At 32.3% G+C, this 11,519-nt stretch overlaps 1 protein-coding gene across 1 annotated transcript; it reads right to left on the bottom strand.

Moving 5' to 3' along the window:
- Positions 1–371: 371 nt before the first annotated feature.
- On the bottom strand, positions 372–11,089 carry LOC148234443 (inositol polyphosphate-4-phosphatase type I A). Its single transcript, XM_088188160.1, has 20 exons — positions 10,719–11,089; positions 7,660–7,815; positions 7,456–7,589; positions 7,304–7,382; positions 7,004–7,158; positions 6,780–6,941; positions 5,192–5,535; positions 4,929–5,128; positions 4,610–4,766; positions 4,243–4,543; positions 4,075–4,182; positions 3,876–4,004; positions 3,601–3,702; positions 2,842–3,019; positions 2,576–2,769; positions 2,297–2,508; positions 2,136–2,232; positions 904–1,210; positions 713–848; positions 372–644 (listed from the first exon to the last, which is right to left on the bottom strand). The coding sequence occupies exons 1-20, from the start codon at positions 10,849–10,851 to the stop codon at positions 512–514; spliced, it is 3,417 nt and encodes a 1,138-aa protein (XP_088044286.1). The 5' UTR covers positions 10,852–11,089; the 3' UTR covers positions 372–511.
- Positions 11,090–11,519: the final 430 nt, after the last annotated feature.

The raw sequence follows: 11,519 nt of genomic DNA, 5'->3' as shown, positions 1-11,519 counted from the left end.
GTTTTCTATATATTTTCGCAGTTGATTAAAGCAAAAATTTAAATCACAGTATCACGAAAACAGAAAAAAAATATTCTTCTCATAACTAAAAATTTCAACGGTCTACATCATCGGTTTTGTAATGAGAAAAGTAGTATATTTTTAGATATTAAAGCGTATTGAATTGGCACTATATAAATGTATATATATATGTATATAAATAAATTTAAATTGTATCGTTTCATTGCACGCAATCAATTATTTAATTAAATAGAGTTGTATAAGTTATAAGGATGACGATGCTAAATTGCCAAATATTCTATAATAATAATATAATCGATTGTCCTACTTGGTAGTTATGATGTTATAATTTCCATCCTAAAAAAATTGGTTAGGTTCGTTAAAACTTAACACTAAAGAGACTTTATAAGTCTACCGAAAAATTAGTTAGTCTCATTATATACATAGTAATATGTCACTATATCAGAATAATAAAGCTAAATTCAGTTTAATAAGTCTTTTTGAATGTGATTTATGTTTGTGTCGATCCGTAGGTTCCCAACGGTGGTCTGTAATCGCACGGCAGCTCCATGACTTCCGCTTTATTGAACGCGTACTTCCTGACTCCGATGTTCTTCATTGTGTTTTCTCTACGGCATCCTTCACTGTATCGATAAATATAATATTAATAATTTTCTTATATTATAAATGTATTATATTGAACTATATTCACCTTCTAGTGCAATCCAAAGTCTTCTTAAACTCTTGACATGCTAAGTTATATTCTTCAGTTAAAATGTTACATTGCTCTAATGTACAAGACATGCTAGTCCTATCTTTGCCGCTCTTGCACGATGTAAACCTTATGCCTAAAATGATTCATTATAAATTATCGAAACATATACATATAATCATATTAATCACCTCCTAATTTTCTTGTAATATACGCAGCCTCCATAAGCAGTTCTACGTTCTTTCCCTTCTTCTGCACCAGCTTCTTTGTCTTCAATATGATATCCTCAAACGATTTAGATTTTTGAGCGCCTTTCGACGCACTATCTGGCTTCGGCAAGTTTAACTTTTGATAACGCAAATGATATTCGTACAAACGATCAAAGTTATCTATATTCGACTTGTATTGTGGCGTAGTTGTGCCTAAAGACTCGGCGACTGTAGCCATCTCGTTAATACCGATGTTGAAATATATCGGAGTAATCGTAAATTTCATGTTCTGTAAATAAACAATTTTATTTATTATTTTTACAGCATGACAGGCGTTAGCCCAACGTGTTACAACGGGGTAAACGCAATTAACAACTACTAACTAAATACTAAGACACTGAGTCTAAAAGTCTGTAAATCAGTGACATCTATATTATTAATTACAGCTTACAACCAATATATTTCATTCTGCACAACCTATACTCTATTTGCGTTAACACAGTCAGTTCGAGAGCTATCCGTTTCATCATTATGTTTGGGTTTACGCGGCTACTGTTAGCTGTAAAGCACACGATACTCCGATTAATTGATAAATATAAAAAAAATAGTAATGATTTTAATATCTATAAATTTGTTCAAAATATAGACAGGAGTACTGATATATGAATATATATCAAACGTATATTTGTATCGTATGCTTTAGAGATTTTGGGCGTAAACCCAAACTTGTCATCTCATTCTCAATTATGAATAATGATAAAATGGATAGCTCTCGAACTGACTGTGTTAATGCAAATATGGTACAGGGACAATTTTTACATTTTTGTGAAGCTAGTAACATTTTTTATTTTTTTTTGTGGATATTATTTAAAATTATATTTTTTAAATGACCAATGGCTAAATATAGTGATGGTGATTATATGTAGTTTATTGATAGTGATGGAGAGGATTTTATATTTGATTTTGTCTCTTCCAATGAGGATAATGAAGAGTGATATTAAAATTAGGTCTAAATCGGAAGCAGAAATCTGATTTAAATAATAACGACAATATAAACAATATCACAAAAAAGTAACACCACTCCAGATTGAAGAATTATAACAGATAATAATAATATGCATTTTAAATTTCAAATAATATAATATAATATAATAGATAAAACGTTGTATTTTTGTTATAAACAATAAAAATACAGTTGAATTTTTAAAACTTACTTCTTTATCGGAAAATTTGGCCAACAACTCCGGTTGAACGGGAAGAGTAACCGTTAGCGATGTTCTCGAGCCTTTGATTTGAGGCAGCGGCGTTTCTCTATATAATACAATAATACGTATTAAACGATTGTTGGTATATAAATAGATTTAGATTGACTAACCTATGATTCCATCTGACGAGTTGGAATGCGACCGTTTGAAGATCTTCAATGGCTATTACCATATCGCCCCACATGGCATATTCGCTTTCGTAAAGAGTTAGTAAACCTTCGAAATAACACAATGGACCCAAACCGGACTTTAAAATTGTAGTGACTGTGTCAATATCGTTGCTCCATAGCCAGCAAAGCAAACCGGTGACTAAAGACGTTAGCTAAAACACACAAAGCAATTATAAATATATAACCATTAAATTATTATGACGTTGATGTGTAGCTTACAGCTTGCGAAAAACAAACGTCACGTCTGACTTGCAAAGATATAGCTTTTTGAAGAACACTTTGATCTTGCTGAATTCTTAGAATGGCGTGAGCGAGCCTGCCGCCTTTCAGAAGACCATCCATCGCTTGGCGCAGCTTACGCATAGACGGCCGTAATTCGGAAGCCCAATCCAAAACATCGGCCAAATTCAAACCTGTTTGAATACATAAATAATAGTCGAATCAGTTCTTAGATTGTATATTATATAATTAAATTTAATACTAACCATCGGTGAATCTGTTGCATTTTTTTGCTATGGGTATAGTTTGTATTCCGCTTATTAAATTACTCTCGTTATTTTTTACGACATTATCTACGCAGCTAGATTTATTTTCTAAGCTGTTGCGCTCAGAATCTAAACTGCTGCGCTCAGATTTAGTTAAAGACTCGTCTGCACTCTGATTCTGTAAGCAAACATTAATAGTATATAATTGAACAATTCTGTCTAGTCCTATTTTCAGTATATTATTTTAAATACGCTATACTTTTATAATTCGGATAATTAAAAAAAACACACTAATTCCTATGCATAGTTATGTTCAAAGGTCAGCTTTGTTTCAAGTAATTTCTTTATTCGAATTATTCGCCCGATATTCGCAAATATTCGTAAAATATTCGTTTGTACTATCTTAAATGAATTTGAAAAAATTTTTGAATGAAACAATTTGTATACTTGAGCGACACAGGTAGTCGTTTTTTCTCTCAAATACTCGAGTGACTAGTGCTGCTCCAAAATCCATGGTCCTTTATTTTGTTTCGAAATGCAAAAAACAAAAAATGCTTTATGCCTCGAAAAAATAATAGAATGTTTATCGATGGTCTCTACTATGACCGAAATTCGCAGAATTCGTTCATTGAACGAAACAAAATGTTGGAAAAGTCCACCATTTATTATCGTTTAACACAGGGGTTCCTAACCTTTTTTTCAGAGTTATAATCTCTCAATATACATCTAATTAAAAAGGAGCATTAAAAATTTAATTACATTTCCATTAGTAGATGCAAACAGTCGATTGTTGGCGCTCGTTGGTTTCTGACCTCGCAATCTGACAGCAGGACTTCCGCGATGACCGCATAAGAACTTGATCTACAATCAAAAGATACTTTTGGTTAGACACATACGTTGAAAAGTCGAAGTTGTGTACAAACGATCGCTGCGATGTAATATAAAAATTTAAATTCTTCGCAATTGCATATGTATATACATTACATAAAATGATGAAACTCTTTCTAAAGATTCAATATGCTTTTTTTATATACCTTGCTGACTAAACACATTACGCTCGCTTCCACGTTCAGCTGGGTTAAGTCCCAGGGTTCCGGTTCGTCGTGCGGTTGGTAATAATTGGCCGACGGAGAACTGCACATTGCTTCTGTGTCTAGAAATTGCTGTCGAATAAAAATAAAATAAAGTGAATCTATGCATGTATTTGCACGAATTAGGAAGTGGGATATTTACGAGGTGGTCTTCTTGAGGAGTCGAAGGCGTCGCGAAATCTTCTATGTCCGGAGTGAGAGCCTCGGCCAAATTCAAGTTGAGATTGAGTCGCTTCAGCATTGAGAACATCTGATGAAAATGTGAATAAGTCAAGTATTTACATGAATCGTTGTTCGATTTTAAACTCACTTTTGAATTTTCTGGTGTGTCGTCATTTTCGGTAAACACTGAAGATACTTTGTGCGCGTCGATGAACCTCAAAGCGTCCTCGACGAGCCCGGAATCCCAGAGCGAAAGCAAAGCTCGCGTTTTCGTAACCATTTTCTCAGTCAAAGGCATCATACCTTCGGACTTATGAGCCTTTGCCAGCGTCAACAGTTTACTCATAGTATCTACGACTTCTCCTCTCAACTGTTTAATTGCCTGTACAGCTTCGTTTGCCATCTGTACTGGATTCGCGACGCTGTTGGAATTCTTTGATTGCACCATTCTGTAACAAACATCTGATGATGCATACATGCGATCAAATATTAGTGACATTGAATAAATAACTTACTGAAATAGTCCTCCTTCTACTCCAGATTTTTGACAAATCGCAGTAAAAGCTCCGACGGTGACCGTATCGTAAAAGCCAGATTTGTTCAAATTGTAATCATGAGCCCACATGCGTTGAATGTGCAAATTTACTGGTATAAACTCTAGATTTGGATCATCTGTAATGACCATAAAAAAAAAAATATATATAATGAGCAATTAACTAATTTGTTATACGAGGTGTTATATGTTCATTTAACTCACCATCGTACAATATAAAACAATTATTACATTTTTGTAGGAATATTTGTACTCATTATTTAAAATATACAAATATTTACCTTTTCGACAGCTTTGCTTGAAGGTGAACTTATTAGATTTTCTGATAGACATTATATTTTCTAAAGCAGTGTTGTAGTATTTATACAAGCTGTAGTGTTTGTTTAGAAGTTCTATTTGATTGGTCTTCCACGGTAATTCCATTTCACCTATGCAGACCACCTCTTGAAGCATTTCTTTCTCGTGCTGTATCCAAATCCCACTGAAATAATTTTTAAAATTATACGCTATTCACCGGCACTATTTATAGCACAATATAACTAACAGAAGTTCTTGAGGAAGTGCAAAGCATAGCTTAGACTCGGCCATCAGTTCGTGTACTGCTATTTCGCATCCCAAATCCGTGTGAAATCTATATGTGGAATGTGATATGTTGTTGAATAAATAGTCGGCTATGTCTCCGTGCGAAGGCAGCTTGATTTTTATATTTAAAGTGATCGGAAGCGACTGAGATCTTCTGTGACAATACATCTTCCAAGGAGTGACATCGTTCTCGGTCGGAAAGCCTTCTTCTTTGTTCGTAGTTTGAAAGCTCCAACTGTTTAGTGTCACAAAGCCAATGGTGCGTCTATCATTGTTTTTCAGAGCAACGCGAAACCTTTGCGTTATCTAAAAAGTAATTACAGTTTAATCATTCAAAAGATTATATTTATATTTATTAAAATAATATTTAATATTCTTAATAATAAGATAATTTCACTATCAATGATGCTATTTAGTAATCGCGTAAAATTAAATGGTCAGAATTTAAATCAACTTTGGGTCAGTATTTTATTAGCACCATGGTCAGAATAGATATTAAATGGTCAGAATAAAAATTAAAAATGATCAGAATAAAAATAATAATTTAATTTAAATTCTGACCAATCAAGTATTTATTCTGACCGACGTATTCCGACCTTTTAAAATATAAATTCTGACCCATGCAATATAAATTCTGACGAGTCAAATATAAATTCTGACCATCTAATATTTATTCTGACCGATGTTTTCTGACCTTTTAATATAAATTCTGACCGAAAAAATGTGAGCTTTTAGTAATGGGATAATTCTTGTGTCGATATTTTCAACTCTAAATGAACAATGGCAGTGGAAATAAAATAATCTCAGTTAAGCTATAATATGCTTTATGAGTTGCAACTCGGTCATAGTGCGGCAATAGCAGTTAAAAATATATATAAAGCAAAGGGCATGGATGACATTAAATTTACAAAGTGTCAAATGTGATTCTGAAAATTTTGACATTAAATATCTATGTAAGGGCGGGTTGTTAATGAGGATATTAAGGCTGTCATCAAAGCAGGTCCGAGATTAACGATACATAAGCTAGCACAAAAGCTCAACGTGTCACCTACATTAGTTCACAGAGATTAAAAAGTTAGGAAAAATATTAATATGCCGAATACGGGTATCTCATAAATTGGCTGAGGAAACCTTTCGCAACGAATCCCAATATGCCAATAATTATTGATTCTAGAACAGAAAGATTTATTTTTAGGTTGAATTGTTATTGAAGATGAGAAGTGGATCATTTACTTTAACACGCAATGACAATCAATCCCCAATTCCAACCCCGAGAACAGGATTACACTGCATTTGGTGGGACAAGAAGAGCATGATTTATTATGAACTCTTGAATTATAGGCAGACAATTACGTCAGACATATACTGTGCTCAGTCAATTCGTTTAAAAGCGACTTAGACCATAAAAAGACCTCCCTTTATAAATTAAAGAGACCTCGCTTTATAAATTAAATTATTATCATAGGACGCATAAAAATCAGCCCGCAGGCACAGGGTTGGTAATCCCTGCTATAGTAGATAGATAATTAAACCACCATTTTATATTTTACCTGAATTGTGCTCAATAAAACTGTAGAAAATCCTAACGTGACTGAAGTATTAGACATCTTCTCTCGCATGTGTTTCGCTGTGATTCGAACTACGGTTTCACCATCCAAACCATCGTTTTTACGAAACAGTACAGTCCTAGCAAATTTTGGGTTTCTATTGTTCTAAAAGCAAGAAAATATATTGATTAACTCTTATTAAACCACTGAAATTGTTTTTAATATACCTCTATAATTTCGGTGCTTCCATATTTTATCCAAGAACCGCCAGTGACTTTAACGTGGACTTCCAAAAACGAACTCGGCAACTCGTCGTTGTAATAATCGCATATGAGATTATCGCAAAACAGCGACAATTCACATAGAGGTATTTCTTTAATATCTAAATTATAAAAAAAGAATGTAAATTAAAATTGTATAATTGAATTCCAGATTTATATGCTCTAAAAATATGCTATAATTGCAGATCTTATTTATTTATATTTTTTAATGTTTCATTACATACACATACGCATAAATGTAAATACCTATAGTAATTGCTTTCTGATGCCTCCAACATAAAATATCCATATCTGAGTTTACTTTAGTTATGTGTTCCAACTGTCTCTGAAAAGATAAGATATACATAGTAGTATAAATGTTGAATAGCACATAATAAACGAGTTTTTCGATTGCTCACTTGTAATGTTAAAGCGTTTGATTTTATGTGCTCGTGCGGAGCCAACTGTATCGCTTCTAGCCATCCGACTCTGTCGCATTCCGTTAAGGTTGCCAACTGCAACCAATGCGTTGGACGTACTTCGTCATTCCATACTGAAAAATTAAATGTCAATTATTTTTTTATGGTGTTTTAAATACATAAATATTACATTTAAACACTCACCTAAATGAAAAGGCCAGTGTCCTTGATCGTCTTGTGGTGCTATTCTAACAAAACATTTTTCTAACACAATCACGCCTTTTATTTCCGACCATTGTTCAGCCGTTTTGGAATAAAACAATAAATTATCCAATAATCTACACCAGCTTTCTTGTGTAACTGTAAAAAGAACAACAAAATTAACACACAAATATGCAATCTACTACTGGGGTGAGCCAAATAAAAACAACTGTTGAGAAGATCAGACTTAAAAAAGAAATGAGCCTGGATGAAACACAAGTGCCACTATTTTATGTTTACATAAAATAGTAGTTTCCGACTGTGATTCGTATCTCGAAACTTAATTTCCCGTCACATCTTACCGATTACATAAATACCGAAATAGATACACAAAAAAGCAAATATTCCACAAGCTACATGAATATTTAGGTGAAATTTAAAAAATATATGGATATTGCTACGTTTACAAATTATTTTTAAATAAGATAGAAATAGTTTTCCATAGGTGGGCGATGAAAAATATTGTCATTGAAAAGTGAGCGATGAAGAATTTTGTCGTTGAAAACTTGGCGATGAATAAATTAAGTTTGATAATCTAGTAAAAATAACTAAAAATAAATTAACCGCGATCGAATTATTGAATTGTCTGCAATAAAATCTATGCGTCTTGAAACAACAAATACAAAAACGCAACACTAACTTCACAAAAATTTGTGATGCACCTCTGTTTTTGAGATAAGCGTTAAACGATAATAAAGAGTGAGCCTTTCCAATATTTTGTTTCGTTCAACGAACGAATTCTGCGTATTTCGGTCATAGTAGATACGACCGATAAACATTCTATTCACAAACTGTTTTCGAAGGCGTAAAAACATTTTTTTTGTTTAGATGTGTTGCTCAAGTATACAAATTGTTTTATTTAAAAAAAAAAAAAAAAGTATAAACGAACATTCGATCAATTATTCGAATATTCATATAGTTGAAAATCGGACGAATAATTTGAATAAACGGATATTTAATTGAGAACCCTAAATAAGAGGTTTTTGAAAAAACTTTTATGTCAATATGATTGAAACTATGTATGTCCTCAAAAACCATTAAATCCCACATAAGTGACAAAAAAATGGATATATTTTTTAAAAGAAAATTTCCAATTTAAAACTTTTTTATTTTTATCTCTCAGATTTTTCTTAACAAAGTTACATATTTTTTATTGATCGCCATTCAGATCGCCATTATGACCTATTTTTATTAAAACTATGGTAGTTGTCAATTACTTCAATTTCAAATATAGAAGGTAGTTATCCTGTCTTCTAGTGCTAAGATTTTTATATTTTATTCAATCATAAAGTTTTAAACCAAAAACTCACAAATACACGTATTGTAGTAAATGTCCAGATGACTATTTTGAAAGACATTCTATGTTGTTTTCGAACAATTGATAATCTAATCTCACAGTAACTTTTTTAATGACAAGGAATTTGCGTATTGTTAACAATGAACTAAATTACTCTACCGATGTTCTCTTGCATTCTGCAAGTTACACGGACATAAGACACTTTACGTATTGCTCCATTTTTGCAACAATGATTTTTTTATTTTTTGACAAACCTAATTTCTATAATTGAGTATGCAATACATAGTCTAAAATATAATTGTAATACGATTTTTATTTAAGTAATTTTTTGGCAACATTAATTTTGATAACAAAATGACTAAATTTTAGCATAGATCAGTTTAAAATATACTGCTTTGTGTTATCGTAAAACTTTTCTTAAGTGTTTCTACTGAAAAAATGACAGCTATCAACTGTCAGATTATATTTTAATAACTGATAAATAATATCGTACTTGTCATAGGTTGTTATATGTTATCTTATTAGATTTATTCCACTTGCGGTAAAGCTTTCAGAACAGATAGACACTGAGAGACTTCTACTGGTATCCATATTTCAACATCCACACCAGAGCTCAAACCATCAGATTTCCACGAAACCTCCAACTTGCCTGCAACTGAGATGAGGCCGACTCAACTTAAGACCAGCGAATTTTTTTCCCTTGATGGTCTAGTTCAGGCCTCGGCAACCTTTTTTGGCTGCGGGTCAAAATAATTAAAATGCGACTATTAAAAAGACTATTCGGGTCAGTGAATATTTTTGGTCCTAACAATCATATATGTGGTCTAGTCGTGACATTGTAACACGTTAAAAAAATAATATTTGCAGAACTGAAATGGGTCAATTCAAATCATCAAACGGGTCACTTGGTGACCCGCGGGTCATAGGCTGCCGAGCCCTGGTCTAGTTCGACGTATGGACTTTAGAGCGACCTAATTCGGAGACGCCTGCGGCCCATGGACGACACTGCTCAATTATTATAGAGCAAACTATCTTTGTCTTAACCAAATAAGCCCCCGGACTCCAAAACTAGGGAACTTATAGTGGAAGAAATATATCATTTATAAAAAGATTTGATTGATTATGTGAATGTAAAATTAACTAAAATTGATATTCTAAATCATATTTTTTAAATTCTTAACCCAGTAAAAATTAAAACGCAGATATAATGACTGTTCAATGAAAGAGTTAAGTAATATGAACTTTCTACGACGATGTTTTCTATCAAATGAAAAAAATTATTATATTATCACATAGCAATAATATTAATTAAAAATATATAACGATTGACGAGGAACGTCAAATATTAGAATGACTTTAAAAAATTAAAGCAACACAAAATTTTAAATAACGGAACTACCGCTATAATCTGAAAATTTGGATTGAAGTTATTGTGAGAACTGAATAAAAAAGTGAGAAATTAGCAGCCACTAATTTAAAATAAAAAGTATTTAATAATTTTATTAATTTATTAATATTTAATTAAATATTTTGAAATAGTAATAATTATGTTTTTTATCATACTATTGTCTAAATAAAATAAATTTAATAAATAGATCTGGACTTAATATAAATAAGTAACATGCTTCAACTTTATATAGGTAGTGTATAAATATTAAAATTTTCATTTGACTCGCCCTCATATGATTTATGATTTAAAAAATACCTTCAGGCCTTCGGAAGAAGCCGTCCTGCTTGAGTTTACTAGTGACGATGAGGATGCCCTCTCGGTTAAACATGAACGGCCTCAGAGCCAAGGCGTTCAGCTCTTGATTGTTAAAGGCGAATACGTTCGGCATTTTATTTTCTATATACTTATAGATTTTAATATTAAATTAGCACGCGTTTCTTTGGCAGCGATCCTTCGGATGCGCGAGAGCCACGCATCCTTTTGTTCGTATGCTTCACGTGATGGAAACTAAAGCTTTCATTATGTGAAGCGATGGATTTTCGTTAAAATATTCGCGGACGCGACCGACGGCCGATGACAGCCGACGTGCGTGAAGCTAGCCGCGGTTCGGCCTTCACAATCGGATTATCGACCATTACCTTTAGAAAATAGTGACATTTAGCCTTTCAGACCTGAATTATTTTTACTAATTTTAGATATTATTTTTAATTTAATTCCAATAAAACAAAAATAATTTATATTTAAAAATGAATATTTATATATGTTTTATACCTAATAAATATTAACATACATATATGTTATACATATAAGCTGCAGGTTTGAGCCACAACAGCAGACTCGAAGTTTTATTTATAAAAACGCGCTGTAATTAAAAGCTGGTTCCAGCTACAGAGTGGCATGTATTGATTATAAATTATAACACACATAATAATTTATAATTAATTATATAGATGTCATGAATTCATAGACTAAAAAATCTGGTTTAATATTCACACGTTATTTTTCATTGTATCTGATTGACCTACCCAGTTGGTTTAGATTTACCAACGAAGATTT

This window comes from Plectrocnemia conspersa, unplaced genomic scaffold, assembly GCF_051122295.1.
Source record: "Plectrocnemia conspersa isolate PC_06_02 unplaced genomic scaffold, ASM5112229v1 ptg000006l, whole genome shotgun sequence".
Classification (NCBI taxonomy): Eukaryota; Metazoa; Arthropoda; class Insecta; order Trichoptera; family Polycentropodidae; genus Plectrocnemia; species Plectrocnemia conspersa.
The sequence above is the reverse complement of the archived record's forward strand: the minus strand, read 5'-3'. Positions and strand labels throughout refer to the sequence as shown.